Source organism: Chelonoidis abingdonii, chromosome 10 (genome assembly GCF_003597395.2).
Source record: "Chelonoidis abingdonii isolate Lonesome George chromosome 10, CheloAbing_2.0, whole genome shotgun sequence".
Taxonomy (NCBI): domain Eukaryota; kingdom Metazoa; phylum Chordata; order Testudines; family Testudinidae; genus Chelonoidis; species Chelonoidis abingdonii.
The window spans coordinates 45,756,885-45,784,692 of NC_133778.1; the positions used below are offsets into that span (position 1 = coordinate 45,756,885).

Consider the following 27,808-nt stretch of genomic DNA (forward strand, 5'->3'; position numbering starts at 1 on the left):
ATGCAAGAAAAAAGCAGTGTTTATTGGGAATAGTCAGAATCAGTCTTCTTTACTGGAGGTGTGTGATACAGTTTATTATATTTTTTGCTTTACAGATTAAATTAGGGGGGTTTTTTTGAGGAAGAAAAACTCATAAAAGAAATGGCTTTCGAGCAGTGCTGTGCTATACCATATTTAAATAATCAGACTTCTGCTTATTGTATGTTCTCCAGGTTTACTAGTGATAAAAGCATGAATATTAGTATGATTAGGAAATTATATAATGTCACAGTGTGATTGACTGACTGATAGCTGAATGAAAATGAACCAAAAAGCATGCAGTGGTAGATGCATATTCTGATGTAACTTTAGGCAAATATTCTTGCATCTATCACTTAAACACAGAATGGAACCGGTGTTTTCCTCTTCTTGTTTGATTTTGTGAGTTTCTGGCCATTTTTTGCTGTAAAACCAATAGAAAAGGTATGAATAAGTTGCTGTAACAGAACTAGAGTTAGAACAATTGTGTGATTGAGACTATCGTACAGCTGCAAAAAAGACAATGCATATTAAATGGTGTATTAGCAATTAATGTTTGACTAGAAAAGAATCCTTGAGATTTTTTAAAAATTTTTATTTTTTTTAACGTAAGTGGTACAAATACCTAGATTTTAAGACATGCATCTCTGAGAAAATTACCAAGGAGTCATTTAAAGGTACAGTTAGAAAAATGCCTTCATATTATTTTTTAAACCATTTTATTGATGTTTTTTCATTTATTATCTGTCCCCTAAAGGCTCCTTCACATTGAAGTCCACAGTGGCACTCACTAGTGGGGATGAAGCAGAGAGACCACTGCAGGATTCCCTATTTCAAAGCTGAACCAATATTCACCATTGACACATTCATTCTTCTATGCAGGGTCACTGGAAATCCTCTTTCTCTAGTTTTGCCTTCCCTTCAGGGAGCAATGCTTAAAAGAGCAAACCCCTGGTGTGAAGAGAGAGAAGAATTCTCAGTGCGGCCGGTGGTGCCAGGAATCGACTTAAAGTTGTCCATTTGCAGATGGCTGTATGTTGGAGTTCCCAGCATATTCAGCCACAGTGCTTGCTGCTGGTGTTCTGTTTACTTGAAATACTATCAGAGGTATTTCATTTTTTTTTTTTTTCTGGCAAAAAGTCATCTCTCCACAACAACAAGAAAAAATGCTGAGAGTGAGTAAACCCCATTTTAAAATGTATACCTACAGTTCAAACATTTTATTTTGTTCTTGCTATTCTTTTAGATATGGGTTTGTGTTCGAAATTATCACAGACTGGTATAGCTACAGAGAGGTAAATAATTACAGAATTTACTTCTTTTGGATAGTTTAACACTCGTCATTTATATTGCTGTTGTTGACACCTTAGATCTCTATTTTGGCATAAATCACACTTTGACATGACTAAACCTACAATTTTGTCTCTCTTCACATGCATTATCTCTTCCATGTGAAAGGCACTGCAAAGGCGTGGGCTGCCATTAAATCTTAAATGCCTGCAGTCAACACTAAGAATGCTTCTTTATTTCAGTTTGATTTCCTTTGTCATGAGAGATGCATTTGGTGAATGTATCTGGGAAAGCTTGCAAATTGCCAAAGAATCTGTAAGAAGGAGCTGAAGAACTTACAGAAAGGATGTAACAAATGTAGAGCAGAAAGGCAGGCCCATCAGCCAAAATGCCCATCCCAGAACCAAAATCATGCTCCAGCTGTAGGGTGTTTTGATGATATAGATCTCTGGTTTTGGTGACTGCAGTTGTTTCCTAAGGGACAGATTTTTCCAGAGGGACTTCTATTTAGTGATCTCAATGACGCTACTCACAGTGTAGGATATTGCTCATGTGAAAAAGGGTGGCAGAATCTGGTCCTATCATAAATCTGTCTTAGCTGGAGTTTGCAGAAAATGTCGATAGATGCACAAATTATAAGCATTGTCTTACAAACAAGCATAAGGGTACCTTTTACTCATGTGATTAAAACAAACTATATTAGCAAATGCATTTGTAGGATCAAGCTCCATATCTAACACAGCAACTTCTCTTCATTTGTTTGGATACGGTTATCCCGCAAACATATTTTTTAATTAAAAAGGAGTTTACAGGGAATGCCTTTGTACAGTGCATATAAAAATATACTCTATCTTCATGATGATGCCATACTTGGGTGTTGTAAAGAGGTATGGTGAGGTGTTAAATCTAACTGAACACTTATACAAGAGAGAGAGAGTCCCATGAGGAGACACCTTGTAATGAGGGCTAGGTGTGCTCTAAAACAACCCAGAACTAATTCTAGCCTAATAACCACAACTAGTATCCCTACTTTGTGGAGCCTGGGGGCCTTTTCTGGGCAGTATATTGTTTAAAGTACTGGGAGAGAGAGTTTAATCATTTTAAGAGTATACTGTGTAACTGATCTTGGATGTGCCCGGTACTTGCCAGAGATTTATTGAAAAACATTTCTAGCATGACTGTCTTTCCCTCAAAAATAGTTAAAATATGAAAAAAACCAGTCATGCTCAGCACCAGCTTTCACTGATGCATTTAGGGCATTCCTTCTCTTAGCAATCCAGACCTTTTTAAGAAATGTCATATCTGATTATTCTCAGTATAAAATGGCCCATCAAAACTACCTTGGTGCAACCTTACCTCTTAAATATCACTAATACCTCTGCAATCTCTAACCATTTGTTATCAAGTATCTTTTCGTTCTTGTTGTGGCAAACCTCTCAGTTTAATCCTCCTTTTGACAGATAATGAACAAGATGGGACACCAGCCTTAGGAGTTTTTTGTTAAATCACAGATATATTTATTTAAAATGTTTTGGGCAAATATTTAAAAAGTAGCATAAAACTGATGTATTTTGTGACACAAATGTAATCAGAGTCTTTTGTGGCATACTGATGTGTAAATGAAATATTCTAAAGTAAGGTCATGGGCCAAATAAAGGCCAATATTAGGATTTTGGAGGTACCCAGTGAAGTATGAGGTCAGAGGTCTCATCATCTCAACAATTTCTCCAACCTTTCGGTGCTTCCAGTTAACTAAGTTGCTTCTTTATCCCCACAATCACCTTAATTTTTCCTGTTCTCTTTCTATTATTCACCTCAAATCTTGACTTATGTGATAGCGTATTCAAACAGCAGATACCATAATTGTTATATATTAGTTTTGGGAACTAACCTGCATTTGGAGTGAGTGGGGTGGCATGAACTCGGGTTGGGGACCTCCTGGCACTGGTGCTGGAACTAGGAGTGCTGGGGGTTCTGCCGCTGCCCTTGATTTGAAGTGGTTTCCATCATATACAGGGTTTACAGTTTGGTTCAGTGGCTCTCAGCACCCCACTATAAAAATTGTTCCAACACTCCTGGATCATGGATTTCCCAAGACCCGTTTTTTAAGGACTCCTTTAACCATCCTATTTTCTAGTAGTCTCTCTCTCTCTCTCTCTCTAGCATGCACACTCTCATTCTGTCTTTTTTGGTGCAGCTTTAATGCTGAAATAGAAGACAATTGTGGTTATATAAATAGGTACAAAAGGAAAGAGCATATATGACAGATTTAGAGGAGATATGCATTTGATAAGTCAGTACTGCAGCTCATGGAAATCCCATGGCATACCCCATCTCCCTCCATGAACTGGGCAGTAAGGTTTATAGAGTGTAAGGTCTAAACACCTGAATAGTGCTTTCTCTGTTTTCGTCTCCTCTAAGAACAGAGAAGTAATTCCAAAATTCCTCCCAGCTGCAGTACAATGTGTGACTTTTGGGAAGGTATGCCAATTCAGAGTAATTTAAGAGAAGTATATTTAGGATTACAGTCAGTGTAGTCTGTCAAGATAGTGTAATTCAAGCATTTCCTTGGTGATATATTTTTTTTCTGAATTCCTTTTCAAACATAGTTGTGTCATTGTTTCCAGACATGAGCAAGAGAGGAAGAAATTATATCTTGTATTGTGTATATACTCCAGCCCCAAACATTGTATTTGTAGATTTTTCAATATCCATTGTAAAAAGTAAACATAGAATCCAAAGTATAAAAGTAAGGAATGTATCTCACATGTATTTCACATCTCATACTTCAGGGCATAATCTAATTGGCTGTAGAGGTTAGGCAGGAATTTCCCTACCCTCTGTTGAGCATTACACAACTGCCTATCTGCATTATCTTTTTTATTGGGTCTTCACTGGATATTTTTAATGGCAATGATACAAAGCTATGTACAAATAAATAAATAAAAGCTAGAGTGGAAAGGCAGCAAATACAAACTTCAAATAATAGAAATAAAAATCAAGGACGACTACTACCCGCTGTTCCTCCATACTCAGTCCCTCCCAAACCAGGTTGTGTATATCTCACTTTCACATTTAATTTACTTTATACGTAAAAATATTTCCAAAAACATGGAATTCTTCAGTTTTGTTATTTGTAAGATGTTTCTAGGAAGCAATTTTTGTCATGACACTATGCACCAGACTTTTATGACTGGAACGCAAGAGCTTTTCTACTTCCTTAGGAGAGTGGGAATATTGTTAAATAAGGGCATAATGGAACTAATGTGGGATATTGTCTACTACAACAAAGAGGATTCCAGACCTGTTGCACAAACGTTCTCATCTGGTATAGCCAAACTTTTGTGCTGTTAAGCAAAAAATATATTGGAATTGGTGCACCACTATGCCTGTAGCCACCAATGATACAAGTATGAGTATTTCAGAAGGTATTGGCCACGGAACATTTTGTGTAGAACTGTTGATGCCAGTGTTATTCCCTCTTTAAAACAATAAGTCAAACATCTACTGGGGGAATGATCACAGTACACCAAATAACCTTCTACACTATAATGAGATGGCCCTATATTATTTTCCACCCAAAAAAACAAAACCAAAAAAACAAAGTAAATCCAGATAATGCCATCTTCAGTAGGAGTACAGAGATGTCCACAAACAGTCTGCAACACACTCAAGGCTCTGCAGAAAGTGTTGGTGAGCCACGTGGCACTCTTTTCTATAAAGGCTACATTGTGTCTATTAAGTGCAGCCTGTTGTAAGGGGTAGTGCAGAGGTGCACTCCCCCAGGGGAAGCAACTTGGTTTTACCCTTGGAGCTCCCTGGATATGCTGCTGGTGGTGAATAATTTCTGCACCTCTGTAAAAAGTGACCAGCAATCTCTGCTTACGTCTACTCCCTTTCTGGACACGTTGCTCCCATGCTGCAGCTTTTCCATGACCACAGCAGAGCCTGTAATTCCAGCCTGCCTTTATGCAGGCCATGCAGTGGGATGGTGAGTCCTGACTCTATTCCTGCATGGCTACATACAGACCTACCCAGTCAATACTGAATCAACGATGCATTTCATGGGAATTCCGTGGCATACCCTCTCAACATGATGTTAAGGAGGCACTGTGCTACCGAAAATGCTGTCTTAGAGATGGGGCTTAAAGCATGGGTCCTGGCCACTTGTGTTCATTAAGAGTGCATGATTCTTTTCATAAGAGGTAGATAGTTAGCCTTAATGTTCTGGGAAAATGCCAGATATCTGCCTGCCTACACCTACAGGTTCACCTGGATCATTCACTTCCTGTCCTAAACTGTTGTGTAAGGCTGCTGTGTAGTAGTAAACAGATGTGGCATTTCACATTAGGGTAATCATATTTCAGTAGTGATACGTTCAGACAGGGCCTGGTCCTTCAACTGTAACCCTAGCAAGTAGCTGTGTAAATAAAGATTCCATAATCAGGCTCAGAGGACCCAGTGCTCTCAGATGCCAAACTCCTCCATTCCTATGGAAGACCGGAGCTATGGTTGCTCAGAATCTCACACAATTGGACCACCTATATGTTGTAAGGTTGGTAAAACACTTAGAGATCTTATATAAAAAGTGTTGTCCACAGGCAAGTTTATGATTTAAAAATCTGTATTGTAAATAGAGGGTAAGTTCACAGCCCAAAAGTCCAAGGAAGAGTCATTTTTGTTACATCTGGGAGTGGAGAGGAAGTTTTCTCCGTGTTAGAACCAGGTGAAGTAGTGATAATGATGTCTAAGACATTTGGTGTGAATTTTCAGTTCCCAACTAAAACCCTGATTTTTAAGTTACTTGTAGACCAAGATATCTGCTATAATACTGTAGTGAAGGATTTATTGATAAGTAATTGACATTTCAGAGCATCCATGCTTTCCTAGTCAAATCAACAGTAAAAAACATGTGTTCTATACCTTAGAGCATTAGGTTGTCACTCATAAATGATGTGAAGTTTAATGCATTATTCAAAAGTATATGAGAAGGCACTCCAGAGAAGCTGCAGGACCTTTATTAGCTTCTGCTGTCCGTATTAAAAAAAAAAACAAAAAAAAAAAAAAAAAAGGAAAAAAGTCTAACAATAAGACTTAAAAATGCAGGTATTTAGGATTGTGCAATGGTCTGAGAACAAATGCAGTTCAGACTTAAGAAACTTGAGATATTTTGATCTGATAGCTATAAAACCCACATGAATGAGTTCAGGTTCCCCTTTCCCCTATTCCCCCCCCCCCGCCGCTGCCGCCCCCATGCTACTACCACAAATTGGACAGTGACTGGGAGGCATAAGATTATTGCTCGGACCTGGAGGATAGAATCAGAAAGGCCAAAGGGCCTTTCAATTTGAGTTGAAACTAGCAAGGGATGTGAAGGATAATAGGAAGGGTTTTACAAGATAGAAGCAACAAGAAGAGGACTAGAGATGGTGTAGGTCCTTTACTCAAGAGGCAGTATCCTAGTGGTGGAAGATATGGAAAAGGCTGAAGTACTCAATTCCTTCTTCACTTCAGTCTTTACGGCAGGATCAACTCCCAGACTACTACACTGGGGAACGCAGAGAGGAGAGGAGGAGAGCAGCCCACTGTGATAGAGGTCAGGTTAGGGACTACTTAAAGACGTTAGACATGCACAAGTCTATGGGACCGGACGAACTGCATCCTTCTGAGGGAGTTAGCTGATGTGATTGCAGAGCCGTTGACCAATTATCTTTGAAAATTTATGGCGAACAGGAAGAGTCCCGAGGACTGGAAAGAAAATATAAGTACTATCTTTAAGAAAGAAAAGAAGATCCAGGGAACTACAACCAATCAGTCTCACTCATCCCTGGAAAAATCATGGAGCAGGTGCGAAGGAATCCATCCTGAAACACTTAGAGAAAACAAGGTGATCGAAGCAGTCAGTCATGGATCACCAAGGTAAATCATGCGGACAACCTGATTGCTTTCTACGATGAGATGTGGATTGTGGATGGGGCAAAGCTGTTGATGTTGTATATACCTTGCTTAGTAAGGCTTTTGACACGTTTTCCCACAGCTTCTCACAGAAACTAAGGAAGTATGGGTTGGAGGAATGACTGTGAAGCTGGATAGAAAACTGGTTGAATCAACGGGCTCAGCGGGTAGGTACAATGGCACACTCTCTAGTTGGCAGGCCATAAAAGTGTGTGCCCAGGGGTCTGTCTTAGGGCCGCTTGCAATCATAGTCTTCATTAATGATTTGATGATGGATAGCTTGCATATTAAGTAAATTTGGCAGATGACACCAAGTTGGGGGGAGTGGTGGACATGCGTCGGGGGCAGGGATGGATTCAGAGAGACTTAGACAAATTGGAGAAGTGGGCCACAGAAACCTCATGAAGTTCAACAAGGACAAGTTGCAAAGTCCTGACTTAGGACAGAAAACCCCATGCACTGTACAGGCTGGGGACTCTTTTGGCTAAGTGCAGTGCTGAAAAAGGATCTTGGGGTTACGGTAAGATGGAAAGTTGAACATGAGCCTACAGTGTGCTCTTGTAGCAAAAAGGCTATGCATACTGGGCTTGTATTAGTAGGAGTGTTGCCAGCCAGATCGAGGGATGTGATTATTCCCCTCTATTCGCCCTGGTGAGGCGCATCTGGAATATTGTGTCCAGTTTTGGCGCCACACTTACCAAAAGACGTGAACAATGGAGAGAGTCCAGTGGAGTGCACAAAATATTAGAGATGGAGCACATGGACTTATGAAGAGAGATGAAGGAACTGGTTATTTAGGCTCAGAGAGCAGACGAGAGCGGATTATAGCAACCCTTCAACTCTTGAGGATGCTCGAAGGAGGAGGGAGCTGGGCTCCTCTCTCAAGTGTGCGGAGGAGCAGAACAGGAGCAATGTTTGATAGTTTGCAGTTGCGTAAGTCGAGCTCATATTAGAAAAACTTTGTACTAGGAGAGTGCGTTCAGAGTATCTCGGAATGCCCAGTTCCACTCGAGGTGTGAATCTCCATCTTAGAGCTAATTTAAGGTCCGGTAAGACCGCACCCTGGGCTCGGTAATTACTTAGGGAAAATGGTCCTGCCTTTAGCAGGGGGTTGGACTAGATGACCTCATGAAGTCCCTTCCAACCTTTTGATTCTATGATTCTATGAAATCAAATGAAACTGACATTAACTTGGCAGTCTCAGTTCTCATCGCCCTATTGATTTGGAAAGCTGCAAACCGATATGAAGGCTTATTGGCTCCAATTAGGAGTACTGAAGTTTTGGGGGTTAGGATAAATAAAATGGTGTTTATGAGAGGAATCATCCAGTAATGGAATTCCCATTAACATCTTACCGTAAAGTTCTAATATAAAATCTGAGATCAAGGGAATTAGTCTTCTGTAATATTTTGGTGGTTCCATTACTGATCACTCATCTTCTTCATGTGCTTTCTTCACAATGTCCTGAATGCAACTTCAAAGATTCTCTTTGGTATAATTTTTATCAAGCAAAACAATATTTGCATTATGGTATGTTTCGTCCAAGCAGAAGAGCGCAAAGATACCAACAGTCTGCTGTATTTCTTATTTATAATTTAGGAACACATTATGTCAAGCACAAATCAGTCTAATGAGAGAATGAAATCAGTGACTATTCCCTGAGATCAACGCTGTGGATTTTTAATTAGCATAGATCTCATATGCACAATCCATTTTTTGTTGTGTCTGCGTTAGCATTTGCAGTGTGTTTAGTGTGGGTGTTACTAGTGGACTGAGAGTGGGTAGCAGGCTAAATTGAACTTCCTGTTGATGACAAACCTACCTCTCACTGATCACTGCATTTTATGAATAATATATGTCACAATGTTACATTTTCTGAGCTATTTTTTTTCTTTTACTGTATGAGCATAGTTGTTGGCTGGATAACTACAATGAGGCAATGGCATTTGCGGTATCATATAGAAAAAAACAGCATATGTTATTTTCTTTAGGGACATAAAGCAATTTACTGGCTATTTCATGTAAAGCAGTTTCAGCTGTTACTGTGAAGTCAGAACTGGCCAATGTTCCTTCAAGTATCACTTCTTAAACTGTCACTTTTGTTCATTATCATTCAGCTAATGACAACAAAATTTATTATTTGTATCTTAATGACTGGAAATTGTTTACAGATGGTATGGGTTGGAGTACACAGTCGAACAAAGACAAGAGGAGTGAGGAATTTGCATGCCTGTTGGAGGATACCTGACTCATGGTACAATCTGGATCCCCAAAATAATCCCATTGATTGCCATTTGCAGAGTTGATCCTTTGTAGGACAATTTTTAAACCATTCTAAAATTTGCTCTGGAAATATTAACTGCAATTTAGCTTGAACATAAGACAAGTGTATTTGAAAATACACTTGAAAAAAATTATATTGCAGTAAATCTAACATCACAGCTACCAATTCCTTGAGCTTAATTATGACACTACTAAATGTGAAAATCTATTCAGTGCTAGGAACACTTTTCACATTACATTCACGCTAAAGATTGGCTGTTAAGAGCTCATTACTGGTAGTTTTCTAAAGAGCGGTTTATTAAACACTGTTACCTAATAAGCATCTTTGGTGGTGCAAATTGCTGAAAACAGTAATGAGTCTGATTAGACTTCTTTTCAATTACGACAGCTTGTCTAGCAAAAAAAAAAAAAAAAAAAACCTTTCCTTGATGCTTTGGAATCTGGCTACAAGGCACTATGTAGTTTAAAAGGAAAATGCCACCTCTGTGTTTCCTTTCCACAATTCAGTAATGAATAGAGAATTGTCCAAGTAGCCATCCAATTTATACACTGGAAAACTGGATGGACAGCACTGCAAGCACAATCCTGTTTGCTTAAAATTTGCCAAAGCTATCTCCACTAATATACCTAAATAGGGTCATTCTGAAGTTTCCTCTGCTTCTTTTTATTTAAGAATGTAAAGCCATAAATGAGAGAGAAAATTGAAATGATTCACTCCTAACTGGTTTGTAGAGGTTGTGCATTCCTCTGATTAGTCTAATATAACATCCAGTTGTTTTGTCTATAAATCTTTTACTTACTGTTACAAAACTCTTGCAGCTTTCCAACTGTTATGGCAATTAAAACCAACTTTTTTAAAGCAGTGTATTTTCAAAATGTTTTTAAAATCTAAGCTTCACAAATGTGTGCTAGTGATGTCATGATGTTTAAATGAGTGTTCTTTAGCTTCTAAACTGAATAAAGGTGTATTTAATGACTGACTCCCTATTAAATCATTTCTGAATATTACTACACAAATGGGAGAGGGTGGTTAATATAAAACACCTTTAAGTGATTAACTGTCATTGCTGCTGTTTAGTTATGCCAGTAACATTCTAATGCTTCTGTAGGTAGTGGATACTATTCAGTGTATTTTATCCCGTGTTAAGTATGTGAATGTCTTTTTTTTTTTTTTTTTTTTTTTTTTTTTTTTTTAATAAAGCTATTTGACATAAAACTGGATAAAAGAAGTGCTCAAGTAAAATGTGGAAGCAATTACTATGACTGAAGATATGATAAAAGAAGAACACAAAGACTTACACAAGAAAGATAGAGTGCAATGTTGCTGGAGAGAATGTGAGAGACATGCAAAGCAAAATGAACTAAACTAGTACAGTAAATGTTAGAATTCTCTGTACAATTTTATTGTATAAAATTAAACATAGAATGTCTATTTTCAGTGATGAGCATATATTAAGTATGCGATACAGATACTAGACATTAATAGAATGATATGAAAGTTTATTATGTAATCTGCAACATAATTGTTGCTTACAAAAAAGCCTAAAGTAAAACAATAGTGCATGATTTTCTCCTCATTTAACGGCATGCTGATGTCATACCATGGACGTCCTGGGTTCCTGCTGACTTACACCAATGTAAGAAGAGAATAAACCTCATAAACATTTTTAATTGTAATTCCAATATTAACAAAAAATATCCCTTTTGTGATGTTGAAAGGCAAGTTCCACCTCCGTTCTTCCTTTCAAATCCTTACAGTTAACTGATCTGCATATTTCTTGATGGAGAAGGACTTTCATAAGTGTGCATGATCACACATCCAGTAAAATAGTGTAATTTTGTTTTTAAAACATCACACACACAGACACACAAATTGCTATTATTCGGCTGTACAAATGTCTGCGCATAGTGAGCTTTGAGATGCTAATCAGTGGAGCTTGACTTTTGTTCCTTGCAGCAAATTTTAAAACTATTTCATCATTAGTTGACTCTTTGCACAATAAAAATGTAGCCAAAATTATAGCAGAAATAACATTGCTTATGGTGGTTTAAACTGTCATTAGTGTGCTGCTAGTTCTCTATATGATTCTTGTATAGATTAGTTTCTTGGTTTGTCTCTTGGAGGCTGTTTACAGAAAAAGTTGACTTAGTACATTTGTTACAAAGGGGGATGACTTTTCTTAATCGTCAAGTATAGTTGATTTCTTTCTTCTCCTCCACCCCTTGAAATGTGTGCACATGCTCTCCTTTACACACTCTATGCCTCCAGCCATGGCTCAACTTTTCCTCTGCAAGCTGAACTTTGCTCCTTTGAGCAGGGACAAACCACACAAAACATGAAAAGTTAGTATGTAAGCTTTCTTTTTTTCTTTCTTTTTCAGGAGAATAAAAAAGAGTTTGGGTTATCTAGAGATGAAGCCCTCAGTTAAGATGTCCTCTTCATTCAGATATATATGTGAAAATTATCAAGCTCAATTAACAATATAGTCTAGTTCATGAAATAATGCAGTAGTCACCAGAACAATGGGCATGCAAATAATGAGCTCTTTTTCCATTTTTTAATATTTAATTCAGAAATCTTTTATTGGATGAGCAAAGAATTTTGGGGGGAATTTATGGAATGCAGTAACTGGAGGCTTTAAGTGGGGGAAAGATTTATTTTAACTTAGTGTTTCTGGTTATAGCAGTTTTCTTTCATTATCTTTTTGCTTTTAATCTTATTTTAATATATTTGAGGGTAGCAGGAAGGAAAAGGAAGGAGTCGGCTGTAAGTACAGCCAAGCCTAAAAAGTTAGCCGTATCGGGCCTCTGCTTTTCTTTAGAGTGAGGTTGGTGCAGTTCTGCTGGCTTCCTTTGGAAGGAAATGCCAGGTTCCCTGTGCTAACATCTTCCCTTATTAAGGCATAATCTCTCGTTATGCAACATGTTTACGTTTATTTTCTTGAATGGAAAGACCAACTGAATAAATGGGTGTGATAATATGCTACTTATATCTGAATGTCATTGTGTTTCTTGGAAAGTCACCATATACCAGTTGTAGCCACTCCTTGGGTTTCCTGGGCTTAAGAAATGTGTACAATATGTGTGTGGTAATGGGAAGGAGGAGGGTGGAGGGGCTCTGCTGTTGCTGCTAAGAGCTCTCCGCTCTTAATCCTGGGCCATGTCAGGAGCATTCTAAAGCAGTTTATCTTCATATGTCGTCTTGAATATAAGAAACAACGCTAAACCCAGCAAAACTCATTTCATATGTAGCTTTTTCCACAGCCTTCAGATCAAAGTTATTTTCTTTGGGCTGGACTAAATTATACACAGGTCCCAGGAGTGAAGGACACTGAATTAATGCACTATGTCACCCAGTACTGGCTATAGAATATTTTTATCGAAGTCTGAGACACAACATCTCTTTACTAGTGCATTAAAAATTAATGCACAGATTGCCAAAAAGAGCAAAATGCATAAATAACAAAAACAAATTTTGCAAAGGCTTTATATGGTTTGGAGTCACCTCAAGCAGCATTGTTTTAAAGGCAAGTATGAGATATTTCTAAATATACATTTAATCGGTATTTGTTCTCCTTTAGCTAATTAGCAGAGAGGAAACTAATCTCAATAAAACAACTCTATATAACTTCATTGTGGTGGTAGGTGTTGGAACTGGCATTTTTAAAAGGGTAGGAATGCACTGTTCATTCTAGGCAGTGCCATGGGGTTATTGGCCCCTATATATTTGATTTTTGACCCTTGTTAGTTCAGTGTATTGGGTCAAAATTGACTACACTTTATTTCAAACTTACTGAAATCGATCTTTGCCTTCACATACTTAGGGAGAACAGGTCCATGTAGGCAAATCTCTGGAATTAACCCTGTCTATATATACACACAGCTATTTGGATTTAATACAGGACAGTGACTGAGATTTAAAAAAATATCGTAGTGGTATAAACTGAGGCTTGCACCGTTTGCTGCTGATGTTAATTGGAAGTGAGGAAGCAAAGTTTTCTAATATAACAAAATCGAAGTCTTTAACATTATTGGAATTTTGGTCTTAAAAGTTGGACACTGAATGCAATGCCCATCTCTGATTATTGGTATTTAAACAGATTGTTTCGAAATATTTTGAAAAAGGCATGATATAAAAGAGTGTTAGGATGCAGTGTCCCTTAAAGCTCTATGTATCCTGGACGCAGTTTGACTGAATAAAGCATGCTCCTTTATGGCAATTTTAACCCCATTTATCCCCATGCACTAGTACTCACCTGTTATTTACTCACGCAGGAGAAGGTCGATACTGCAGAACGGGGGGGGGGGGTGCTCTTTTGTGATATAGAACATACATATTCATTAACTCTGCTGTCCCTATGGGCACTTGTCATATGTCCTGATGATCTTTGTATGACAAAAGGAAGTGGATGTAAAAGGGGAATTGCCTTAATGGATTGACGAACATGAGAAAAGGTAAAAGAGATACCGTGACAAATTGGCTACCAAACAGTAACTTTAAAAGTGAACTAGAAGCTTTATACCAGAAGAAATACATGTGATCTTTGATCAATAGCAGTGTATATAAAGACCAAAATATTACAAATAAAAACATCATTAGAAAATCAGAAATGGACCAAAAGACCTAGATATGAACCTCTAGGAACTCTGAGAAAGTGTAACTCTAGATCTGAGCTTTGCATAGCTAGACCATCATTACTGAAAATCCATTTTTTTCTTCCACCTGCTTGCTAAAACACAAATTCAGGATTCCGTGTTTCCCCTGCAACAACTGATGACATGAGAGAGGCAAATAAAGCAGCACAAGTATTACATCTACTCTGGTTTCGGGGGTTTGTATTTCTATGCTGGCAAGGGAAATACTGGATCCTGAATACTAGCCTTGGAAGGGAAACAAAGCAAGAGATTACTTTCAGCTATCCAGTTTAAAATGGTTGTGTTTGTTTAAAGATCTCACAAATCTCCAATTTGAGTCAATGATAGCTTAAGTGCCTACTTCAGTGAGATCAGGATCAGGCCCTAAGTCTGCACATGTGTGTATATATATTGCTTTTGAATACCCCAAAAATAGTATCCAATAGAATATTCTGCTATAATCAGTAAAAACAAGGCTTACCAAATTGACTATTATAGTTATCAAAATCCCTGCAGTTACGCTGCAGTAGTTACACTGCTTCTCATGTGGAGAGTCATGAATTTGCAGAAGGCTTGTCAGGTGGTATGTTAAATGATCTAAAGTAGATTGTGGCAATGCATATGTATTCAGTGGACAAAAAAGGGACATTTTTCTTACAATTACAGTGGCTCTTTTTGTGCACTTGGCTTTCACCTAGCACCCACTCGGAAATTATTGTTGTGAGTTATTTGTTCAGCACCCACACCTTGCTAGACTGTTTACAGTTATGACCTTTCCTCTGAGGAACTTGCAGTGTAAGAAAACCATGTACAGATGCAAAGAATCAGAATGGATAGCAACAAAAAAGCTGCATGTTTGAATGGTACAGTGTGGCGAAATGTCTTGTAATAGCAATTTTTTCTTCATTATTATGTAGTTGTTTTGAAGGGGCCTATGAACACTTTTGTGTGTGTAGTGGGAGTAGGGTTAAGGAAGCACTTGGGTTTGTAGAATTATTTGAAGAAATGCACCTTATATTTTTGTGTGTCAATCTTACGTATAAAAAAGGGCCCGGCAGATACGTGCATAAATGGATTCACCTACAGTATGTAACAATAATGAATCAATGCAGCTACAATTTAAGGCAGGGAGTATATGGCTGAGAACAAAATACATTACACCTAATACATTATATCACTACAGAAAAACTGATATTTCTGAATTTGCATAGAAAGAGGTAAATTCAGTGCATAAGTAATATGTGTTGTCCACGCTGACTCTTATTTCTCTGTCCATCAGTCTCTGTCTATCTATTTTAATTTCATAGAGCTTTTGATGTCATGGGATCTTCACTATACCTGCTAAAGAACATTTAGCCAGAAACGCCTTTGTGATTTTTTAAAAGTGCTGCTTTATGTAAATGAGAAGGAATGGGGAGGGGGAAGTAATTTGCTGTAAATGTATTGTAATTTGCAGTCGTGAGGTGTGAAAGTGTGATTTAAAGGAATAATCATTTGACAGTATTTAAATTAGATAATTGAGATACATTAGTTTGAAACTACAGGTTTTGAGAATCATTCTTTAACCAGTTCCAAGCTTCCAAATGTGCTGTGTATTTGTAGTTGTTTTTAGCTGTTATGTGTATATTCCCTAAAGTCACTAGCATGTTAAAACAATATGGTTTAAAGAGAGGTTGGAATGGCACCTATTAGGTGACAATTATTCTCAGGGCACCTGCTAGCAGTTGGAGTTTAAAATCCTGACCTTGCTCCCATTGAAGTCAATGGCAAAACTTCTATTGACTCAAATAGAGCAAGACCAGACCTTAGCATGAAAATGGGGACAACACTTTAAAATCCTGTTTTCCCAGGTTTGCATCATGTGTAAAAGTTAACCCTGAGCTCTCATTGCCAAACAGTCTCCAAAGGTGGGCCCTGGCCTTTCCCTCTTATCGGCATGGGTGGAGCCTTGTGTCTGTGCAGAATTCCATGAAATGAAAGGGTTCCTCTTTCCCCCTATTTAAAATAACTAGTTAATATATGTTTTTGGTCCTGTGTTATTTCTGAAGATAACCCCATCCCCTGCCATCACCACAATCCCTGCCATTCTTGGTGAATGCATGATATTTATATAAAGTCATATTCTTTTAACTAATTAGTGTTCGTCTCTTCTATTGAACTTTCTTAGTAAATTAATAAGCAAAAGTTATTTTTTCTGCCTGCTATCCTATATGGGGGAAGATTGTCGGGTGAACATATTAGGCTGAAAGAGTTGTAACCCATTAGAATTGTTGGGATATGCTGAATCATACACGATTTCTTCTCTCCCTGCCCCCAATATAATATGCCTTGCTGAAGTTTCTAATAGAAATCTCATATTGAATCAAGAGAGAGGTTGTAACATAAACCAGTCAATTAAAGTTCAAAGGAAGGCTGTTGCTTTGCATTTATTTCTTCTTACTGGGTCCAACCCTCTGAGCTCTTTCAACTCCCATTGAAGTCAATGTGGATTGAGGACACTCTGCACCACACAGCAGACACTCAGTATCTTGAAGGATTAGGCCCCATATGTGCATCTGTGATGGGTAGGGAGAACTTGGATGTGTTAAAACACTGCTAGGCTTTAAATTGTCAGGTTCCTTATACTCAGTTAATTTTGTCACAACGGTAGCATTATTTGCATATAGTTTTTATCTGTAAAGATGAAATTGCAAATACACTTAATTCCATAAAGCAGAAGTATATCACACTCTGAAAGTCTTATTTAATAAGTTTTGCATTTTCAGATTAAATACATAAAAGCGGAAGGAAAAAAGAATGATTGAACATTGAGTAAAAAGGGAATTGTATATTAAAATTGTTAGCCATGATTATTATTCTAAATGTAGTCCAAACAGATCAAACTGCTTAAAATTATGGAGGAGAAATGTAAAATAATTCTTTCAGAAGAACAACAAAAAAATGCTTAGGATTTTTAGTATGGTACCTGCCTCTTATATATAACATGTTAAATTATCTAAAAAGCAAATTTCTGTTAAATAGCAGTATGTATTTAAAGAATTGAATTGTTGCTTTATGCATTTAGCATGCCTAAAAGAAAACACCAAAATAGCTCTGTCAAGCAAAAGAGAACAGAACAAGCAATGCTCCCACAAACACTGAGGAGCTACGAGAACAAAAAGAACACGTTTGCTCACCAGAAAAAGTGCAAACTGAAATTTTTATTCTGACTCATAAATTTGACCCTTGTGATCACTATTCGCAAAAGGAGTTAAGCAACAAAGTTTTTTATGCTAATTCAAATTAATGTCAAACTGAGGAAAAAGCTCTTTGTGCCCCCAGGTCCAGGCCAGCCTAGTGAACTTCACATAAATACATATTTCTTCAGTGCATACTAATATAAAGTAAATATTTATGGTTAACTATTCAGTTATGGTTCCAAATAACACCAGTGATTGCAATGCACTAAAATAAATGCTTAAGTTTCATGAGATGAGAACAGTCCTGTTTTCTTCAACTTATCTAATCAAAACCTAATTCTGTCTTTAACAGCCTTTGTTAAATGCAGTGGTGTTTAGTATGCATCAATAAATAAACTTTCAATTATTGTGCAGAAGGCACTTCCAAAGATTGGCTTCAGCTTGTCAGGCTATCAATTATCTAGCAATTACTCCAAATAAAGAATTTTCATTGATTTGATATTTTTCTTAGTATCGGAGAGAACTGAAATGTCATACAATTCAGTCATCTTCTACAAACTCAGATTAGGGAAAATTAGGTAGGAATATTTTTAATATGCCCCAAATTTGGATTTTTAAATATTTTTAAATAGACTTTACGCTCCACATCATGAAAAAATGGGGGCAAAAATAGTTTTCATGTAAAAACTATTTAAGCATAATGACCTCTTAAATATTGTGGGAGTGTGTATATATGTGAAAAGTTATTATGGAAGCCATGTTTATGGGTATCATACAATACATGTTGTTATACTGTGGCAGAGTGAATAGCTTCTTTTATTTTACTAAATGGCCTCTCCTTCTTTCACTTGACAATAAAGGCATTTTGCCCAAATTACAAAATGCACATTCATTAACTAATATACGAGGGTTTGCCCAAACTGTCTGCACAAGTAAAGGCTGTGTCCATTTCCCTTTTACTTTATCTTTCTCGTAACTTTCACGGCTGCTAACTGCTGAATTCTTTTCCAAGACCCTTTCTCATGGCATTAATTCATGTGTATCTAGTGAAGCATCACTCTACTCAAGTTATTGTGCCTCTATATATAAGAGAAGCCTTCTGTGTTGTAGTAACCTTTCAAGCCCAAAATCACAGAACATGGATAACATTAAATATTTTACAGTGTGAATGAATTTGCAAGTCTTTTAGGCAGTTTTGCATTACAAAAATGTTAATATTCTTTCTGTTTAAAAAGACTGGAAGTAAATCCCACAATGCTAGGAGAATTTTGGATGCTGGCTACTTGCAATTTGCTCTTGGTGATTTGCTCTTAAAATTTCCAGCAGAATTTAATAAAAGTATGATTTCTGAAAAACTGCTGCTGGTTCCTCATTAAAACTACAAATTCCATAACTGAGCGAGATTTCTGTAATTTCACTCAATTACATGATACATTTCCCCTTTTAAAATGCAATAGTTGAAACATCAGAAACAATTAGCAAAAAAAAATTAAATTAATTCCAAATGGAAGTAATACATCTGCCAATAACTCAGCCTCAAAACTGCATTTGTCAGAAGAATTTCTATAGGCTATAGGGTAACTGGATAATGGTTAACAGGCATTTTTCTTCAAGTTGTCATAAGTGCTTGAAAAATGAGGGGAAAGATAGAACTGGGGAAAAACAAACAAAAATCCCACCAGACCTAATCAGTGGCATGCTCGTGTGGAATGAGATCTGCAGTATTTGTACTAATAAAATATAAGGCTCAATTAAGCTTTACTTTGCAGTTTTCAGGCTAAATTTAACTGATTTACTGATTTGCAAATGAATACTTGCATGACTCCTAAAAATAAATAAATAAAATCCAAACGCAAATTAGTGCAACTGCAATAAAATATATTTGCAAATGAATCCGATTGCTTTCTTCATTTATTGTGTAATTACTGCAATCCTTCCCACCTTGTTTTCCGTATTTCTTAATCATTAAGTCGGAAGCATGACAGCAGTGCCAGCCCTGGCGTGATTCTCTTTGACTAAAACCTTGTAAATTAACACAATTAGCACAGCACCATCCTGCTAATTAACTTCCAGTGTCTGGTGCAGCGGTTTTGCAAACAAGGAAGAGGGAGTCAGAAGGGAGTAAACATGCCATTCTGTTACCAAACTGTGTGCTGTGTTAGGTTTAGCTCAGTGAGGCTAAGCTAGCCATGTCAGATGCCAGAGTCAGGCAATGAAGAGCTAAAGGGGTTGGGGGAAAACAGGAGAGGGTAGAAGCTGTCAAAATAGACCACAGTAATTCAGAAGGGAGCTAGTGCCACAGATGCTTCATTTAGAGTAGGCCTTCTCCTTATCAGGGAATCTGTGCCAGAGGGCGCAAGACTTTGCAAAAAATCGCTTTGGGTAATACGAGAGAGATTAAGGAGGCCTATTTGATACAGCTGTACAAAAATCAGGAACGGTCTACCATGCACAGGTAAGAGTTGGAGGGGTTATTATAATACTTGTAAATTACTCTTACTCTGTATGATGGATTAAAAAAAATCATCCTATTATTTGCGAGATTAATTGCTTTAAAGTGATAGTCACAGAGTCACATTTTGTTACCTAGTTTACTGTACTGACAGGGCTGATAGCCAGCAGTGTATGTCACAGAACTTTTCGGGGCTAGACTGCATTTCTTTTCTTTTTTCAGTACCCTGGAGGCTCTGGGGCAGGGAGAAAAAAGAAAAAACAAGCAAGGAGACCGACAGACAAGTGATGCTTGTTTTTTTTTTTTTTTTCCCCCAGAGCCTCAACAACAGAACTGAGAGGCAGAAAGGAGCCAGTTGTAATTCATACCGAGTTGTAGGCTTTGTGTGATGAAAGCGACGGAGCGCTGCCTGGGAGATTGCTTTGCTGCACTCCACGAAGCAGATTTGAAACTGTTGTGGACCACTTTAGATGAGAGTTGGATTATGGAATGACCTGCTATGTCTGTGTCATATTGTTCTGCGCAGGGTGCATTATACTGTGCTAACTAGGTGTTCAGTACCAAATAAGAGAGGTATCCTAGATGTGATCTGTCAGCTGTGTCTCATATTTTTATATTGGTTAAAATATAAAACTGAAACTGTGATAAGAGAAGACAGAACAGTTGGATATCTTCTGTATTAACAACAAAAATCCACACTCTGGGTACTTAAAATGTATTGGGTCTTGTTTAATTACTTTAAGTAATCTGGCTTTAAGAAAATAAATATTTCCCCCCATCTAAATTAGCAAAAGTATGGCTCTGTGTGTGTGTCTATACTAAACAAATCTGACTATTGATAGTGTTTTACAAAGACATTCAATTGCATGTGTAGTGTGATTTTTATTGTTTTTAATCTATAGTATAAATACAGTTGTCACTATGCAGGTAACTAAAAAAGTGTAAACAAATACTTTTAAAAATTCATTTTCAGAGCATCTGAAAATGGCTCAGACCATTATTAACTGTGTTTTCCCCCCAACCCTAGGCTTGAAGATGCAGTGGACGCCGGAGCATGCCCAGTGGCCAGAACAGCACTTTGATATCACTTCAACTACCCGGTCTCCTGCTCACAAGGTGGAAGCATACCGAGGACACCTGCAGCGCACCTATCAGTATGCCTGGGCCAATGATGACATCTCTGCACTAACTGCCTCTAATCTATTGAAAAAATACGCAGAAAAGTATTCTGGTATTTTAGAAGGCCCAGCCGACCGACCCATCCTTAGTAACTATTCTGAAGCTCCGTCAGCGCTGGTGAATGGTCGAAAGAATGAAAATGAATCCTGGCAGCCTTCTTTGAACTCGGAGAGTGTTTATCCTATGAACTGTGTCCCGGACGTTATTACTGCCAGCAAAGCTGGAGTAAGTGCAGCCCTCCCTCCAGCAGATGTCTCTGCCAGTATAGGGAGCTCACCTGGGGTGGCCAGTAACCTGACAGAACCTAGTTATTCTGGTAGTACCTGCGGAAGTCATACAGTACCTAGTCTTCATTCAGGGCTCCCGTCTCAGGAATATGCCACAGGATACAATGGATCTTATTTACATACTAGTTACAGTGGCCAGCCAACACCTGCACTTCCATCACCTCATCCATCCCCTTTGCATAGCTCTGGCCTCTTACAGCCGCCACCACCAGCCCTAGTCCCAGGCTACAATGGGACTTCTAACCTCTCCAGTTACAGCTACCCATCTGCTAGTTATCCTCCTCAAACTGCTGTTGGGCCTGGGTACAGCGCTGGTGGTGCCCCACCTCCCTCAGCATACCTGCCTTCAGGAATTCCTGCTCCTACTCCTCTCCCCCCTACCACTGTACCTGGCTACACCTACCAGAGTCACAGTTTGACGCCCATTGCACCATCGGCTCTGACAAACAGTTCTGCAAGTTCTCTCAAAAGGAAAGCTTTCTATATGGCAGGGCAAGGAGAAATGGACTCCAGTTATGGAAATTACAGCTATGGCCAACAGAGATCTACACAGAGTCCCATGTACAGAATGCCCGACAACAGCATTTCAAATACAAACAGGGGGAATGGCTTTGACAGAAGTGCTGAAACATCATCCTTAGCATTTAAGCCAACAAAGCAGCTAATGTCCTCTGAGCAGCAAAGGAAATTCAGCAGTCAGTCCAGCAGGGCTCTGACACCCCCTTCCTATAGTACTGCTAAAAATTCATTGGGATCAAGAACAAGTGAATCTTTTGGGAAGTACACCTCCCCAGTAATGAACGACCATGGGGATGAGCACAGGCAGCTCCTCCCTCACCCAATGCAAGGCCCGGGACTTCGTGCAGCTACCTCATCCAACCACTCTGTGGACGAGCAACTGAAGAATACTGACACACACCTCATTGACCTTGTAACCAATGAGATTATCAACCAAGGACCTCCTGTGGACTGGAATGACATTGCTGGCCTAGATTTGGTAAAGGCTGTCATTAAAGAGGAGGTTTTATGGCCGGTGTTGAGGTCAGATGCATTCAATGGACTGACTGCTCTACCTCGGAGCATCCTTTTATTTGGACCTCGGGGAACAGGCAAAACATTAATGGGTAGATGTATAGCTAGTCAGCTAGGAGCCACGTTTTTCAAAATCACTGGCTCTGGGCTTGTCACAAAGTGGTTAGGGGAAGGAGAAAAAATTGTTCACGCTTCCTTCCTCGTGGCAAGGTGTCGCCAGCCTTCAGTGATTTTTGTTAGTGACATTGATATGCTTCTTTCATCTCAAGTGAGTGAAGAACACAGTCCAGTAAGTCGGATGAGAACCGAGTTCCTTATGCAGCTGGACACTGTTCTAACTTCTGCTGAGGACCAAATAGTAGTAATTTGCTCCACAAGTAAACCAGAAGAAATAGATGAATCTCTTCGAAGGTACTTCATGAAACGACTTTTAATCCCACTTCCTGACAGCACAGCTCGGCACCAGATAATAGTACAACTGCTCTCACAGCACAATTACTGTCTCAATGACAAGGAGGTTGCACTGCTTGTCCAGCGCACAGAAGGCTTTTCTGGACTGGACGTGGCTCATTTGTGTCAGGAAGCAGTGGTAGGCCCACTCCATGCCATGCCAGCCACAGACCTTTCAGCCATTATACCCAGCCAGCTGAGGCCAGTTACATATCAAGACTTTGAAAATGCTTTCTGCAAGATACAGCCTAGCATATCTCAAAAAGAGCTTGATACTTACGTTGAATGGAACAAAATGTTTGGTTGCAGTCAGTGATACTTCTTGGAAAAAAAAAATAAAATTGGAATGAATGTTGACACACACACAACCTGCTACATAGGGTATAGAACCCCTTTTCAGTAGTGTTAAAATTGCAAAGGGTACTGAGAAGACTACAGTTACCTTGCATCTAAAGAGTTAGGGTAGACTTGAAGAATAAGTGCATCAAACAAGAGCTGTTGATCTGAAAAACCACACATGACAGAAAGCGTATGTTGATGCTCAGTTCTGTTCAAGCTAGACAACACTCACCAAGGAGCAAGGTGCAAGTGGGTTGATTTCAGAAGGACATGAACCCTGTGTGTTGATTCCATTCTGCTGTTCTTGAGATTTAGTTGCTGTCAAGTGCCTGAAGTGGTGCTTTATTTTTTGTTTGCCTCACAATTACATTGGTGGCATGTGCTAATATAAAGAGCTTTAACTTCAAACATTATTGGACTAAAGAGATGAACAGTTGTGTTGCGACAGAGAACCAGATTTTTGCTATTCTAAGAGCAACAGTATTCCTCAATCCTGTCTGTTCTGCAGTATTAAACTAAGAACAGGTAAAACAGGGTAACGGTAATCTGGACCTTAATTTCTGCAGTTCATTTCTTTTAATGTTCTGTCTGCAAAAACTCAGGAAAGTGATTGTGATTTGTACAGTACCTCAAAGGAATGTGTTGAAAGCACTATGTACTGCTGAGAGTTATAGGCTAGGCTTCAATGTTACTTTATATTAAATATGTATGTTTACCTCAACAATTGCAAAATGGCAAAGAAATTAATTTGAATGTATCCAGGAAAATTCTGAAGTGTGATATGACTGAATCTTTACAATTTTAAAGTAGAAACAGAAGGATTTCCCAGTGTTAAGAAATGGGTCTTTTTCCAATTTTGGACCAGAGCAGAATAATTCTCTTCATGTCAGTAAACTGAAAGAGTATTTAGTATATTGCTCCTTGATAATTATGCGACACTGTCTTTAGAAGCTGCACAGATGAAAAGAGAGCCACTTAATCAGTTTATATTAGCATCTGGAATAGTTAAACATAAGATTTGGTAGGACTCCGAGAAACAAATTCCCTTAAACTATGACTGCTGGCCTTTTATTTCTTGGTTCTAGTTGTAGTTTTGTGCTTATTTCGGTAAGGCTGCAGGGAATGGAATCAGTGTAGGTCACTAGCATAGCTCTGTTGCAGAGCTGTTCATAGCAATGCAGTAGACTGTGACCAAACAATACAAATAACAAAGCAAAACTGAACCCTCAAAGTACATTTTTTCCCCTCGCAAACTGTAAAGTTTTTAGTTTTTATTGTATACATATGGCTCCATTGTCCTTACTGCAATCTTCATCTAGTATCTGTTAGAAATCTTCCTGGCTGGATTGTGCCCACCATTATTTCTACCTCAGTTTTGTTACATTACTCTTGGAAAGCAAAGTAAGAAATAGGGCAAAAAAATAAAGTCCAATTTCATTAGGAATGCTAACCTGCTCAACGAGTTTCAGAAAGCGGCTGTTTTCCCTCAAGTCAAGTTTCTTTCTGTACCTTACATGCTCTCCTTTCTGTCCTCCCCCCACTACACATACTACAGTGTCTTTCTTCTGGAAGGACTAGCTGGCATGTGTGGCATTTTGCTCAGTTCTTCCCCCACCCCACAGCGTCTTTTTCTTTTTATCTTTTAATGCTTTATGTGCAACTCTTTTCATGACAGCTGACTGATGTTGGGTAATGTCTCTGAACAGGAGCAGAGTATGCTGCAGCTGCCCAAAGCCTCTGCCACTGCATGAGCAGAACAGCCTTGCTTTTTTTTAATGTTTTTTTTTTTTTTTTTTTACTTTAAAGAGACAGTAACAAAACTGTTGCAAAGCACTGGCATTTAATGTTTCTGTAAAGTAATGTACATTCAAAACTATTAAATAAATGCACTGAAAAGCCCCAAGAAGAGAGATACCAATCTGTTACCAGATCATGTTTATCTTCTTAAAAAAAAAATATATATATATACACAGATCTCATTCTTTACATTAAATCAATTGAAACTTTTAGCATTTAGAAAGCTAATGAGGGATTTCATGATATCGCTGGGAATTTGACTCTTGATTACTGCTTTCCTTTACCTTCCTTTTCATATATAGATAGATAAACCAGAGCAAATAAACCAAAATTTAATTTAAGAAGAATTCCTGGTAAACATTATGTCAATCTAAAGTTTGTTTTAAACATGGAAGTACCATTTTGAAAACAGTGCCTTTCATTAAGGATACAGAAAGACTTAAATACACCACCTGCTTTTTCAACAAGTGACTAACATACACAGTCATTCTTCTGACCCACTCTTTCTACTTCCTCCCAAGCCCCTTCTTCTGCCATTTTACCTTCCTTAATGTTGGTAAATTCTGATATCTCCATTAGCTGTAGGTTCTTATTGATCTCACTGACAAGTTTTACTATTGCGGATTGCTGACCCATTTTCTGTCTTAGACATTATATTTCATGTCTGCTGTCAAGCTGTGCTCATCTGAAAGGTTCAGGCAACTTTTGACAGACCAACTCTTGTTTAAACCACTTCTGATAAATCCATAATATTAACAGTTTTTTGTGACTAGTAAAAGTAATGCCAAATTCTGGACTGCACGAGTGTATTTTCCCCCACCTTTTACCTAAAACACAATTAAATGAAATTATAGATACTCATTTTGGCTTCCAGCTTTAAATCATTATCTATAAAAATACACTTTTGAGAAACTGACTGCTGAAATGTATCTTAATGAACATGACAGGTAGGCAGAAAAGACAATGGGAAGATGTGAATGCCGCAAACTCAGATTCCAGGGCCTTAATTCAACCCTGCAGGCACGGAAGGCTGAAAATTTCACCCCATGTCTAGTAGCTGCACCTGGGGCTAGGAGGTGAGTGGATTCACCCTTCTCCCAAGGAAGAGTAGTTTTTCTTGCACCTCTGCCCTTCCTTGGAAGTCTTGTTAGAGAGGGCAACATTAAAACGTGGTCAGAGCTCTGTCAGGGAAAATTCCTTGGAAAATACACTCAGCAGCCCTTCTCCAGTGTGTTCAGGCTACATCTTTTCCCTTGACAAAATTTAGGGCTGAGCTGGCGATTTCTAGGCCCCTCGGGTTAAATAGCGTTGTGCACGCCTTGTGTGACTCTGATCCCCTGTAGGCAGACTTCCAGTCATGAGTGTCTCAGCAAGAATGAAGCAATCCCCAGAGCTTGAGCTCTCAGGAACTTGGATATGTCACAAAGGTTAAGATCATTTTTGGGCGGGGGAGACAACCAACTTCCTCGGGCTGCAATATTTGCTAGTTTTTGAAAGAGCTTTTGCAGGAAGCTGTTCGCTGTCTGTTGCAATTGATCATAGCTGGGGGTGGGTGGTGATGGAGCTACAGAAGTGCAAAAGAAAATAGCAGCCAGACATACAATTTCAAGTACTGGGGCTTTCTTGGGTTTTAGGGAATTTGGGGTAAGATAATTAATGAATGACAGCTATGTCAGCCTATCGGCATAGAAACTTTGCCCATCAGTCTGCTTGTAGTAGTGATAACTGAGAAGACCATTTTACATCAGTTTATGCACTTTTCTGCCACTGCAATAACAATTCTAATAGCAACAACAACAAAATAAAGTGGAGGAATATTTCTGCTAGCTGAAAGATCAATATCAGTGCAAGGATTTTTTTTATAATGACCTTATGTGAGAGACAAATGGAAATACTCTACACTTCTTCTGGCATTCCTCTCTCCAAAATATTTAGAACATTAGTGACAATATTGAAAAGTTTGCTGACTGAGCTGATCAATGGAATGTGAAGGTAGTTTACTTTAAGGCTATTTACTTTCACACAGAATATTTATCTATTAGTTTGTATTCCACTCAACTGCAGATAGAGGGGGCAACATGTTTTCTTGTGTGTTTCAAACCCATGAAGGAGAAAATAAACCATTCCACTAAACTATATAGGCCAAACAGCATCTGGGCAAGCTATGCCAGCTGCCCAGAGGCTACACTCTGTAAAATAGTATAAGGTCATTTTACATGGGTTTGCATAGTTCTTTGCTGTGCAGTTTTCAGAAGAAAATAATGTAGTATAAAACTCCAGATCATTCCAATAGCTGTTTTGTAAACTTCAATATATTTACATGTCAAAAGCAAACTTTGGAATCCATACAGGGTTTCCACTGTCTGAAAATACATACAGCTCTAGGTATAAGCCCATGTGTTTCCTCTTAACTAGTGTATCATCAGCTAGAGCGTGGTCTCCAAACTTTTTTCATCGCGCACCCCTATCAGTAAAAATATTTTGAGCACGCACCCCCTGCAGTGCCGGCTCTACCATTTTTGGAGAAAAAAAAAAGCCACTCGGACTCCCACCCTGGCCCACACTGGTGAAGCAAAAAAAAAAAAAGCTCCTCCTGCCGCACACCCCCAAGGATCCTCTTGTGCACCCCCTGGGGTGTCTGCACCTCATTTTGGAGACCACTGAGCTAGAGTATGTTTTATAAAATTGAAGGATACATGTCATCATAAAATGAGGCCACTGAAATAAACTTCTAAAATTCTCCTTTCACTTAAACCAATGTGAAATCGTTATAACCCCAATGACTTCAATGGAGTTTACTCCTAATTTTCACCCAGGAGAGAAGAGTCAACTCCTAAATGTATAAGCTGTGTCTGTTGGTTTTCATCATCAGATCTGCAAGCTAACATACATTCTATTTACAGCACTAACTC

The 27,808-nt window shown here is 38.5% G+C and overlaps 1 protein-coding gene across 2 annotated transcripts in view; it reads left to right on the top strand.

Annotated features, from left to right (window-relative positions):
• The window catches only part of FIGN (fidgetin, microtubule severing factor), a 108,451-nt gene extending 84,949 nt beyond the window's left edge, over positions 1 to 23,502 (top strand). For both annotated transcript variants that reach the window (XM_032803553.1, XM_032803554.2), the window contains one exon: positions 20,840 to 23,502. In XM_032803553.1, coding sequence (XP_032659444.1) covers positions 20,840 to 23,076 — 2,237 coding nt within the window. In that variant the 3' untranslated portion in view covers positions 23,077 to 23,502. The remainder of the gene's footprint in view (positions 1 to 20,839) is intronic.
• Positions 23,503 to 27,808: the final 4,306 nt, after the last annotated feature.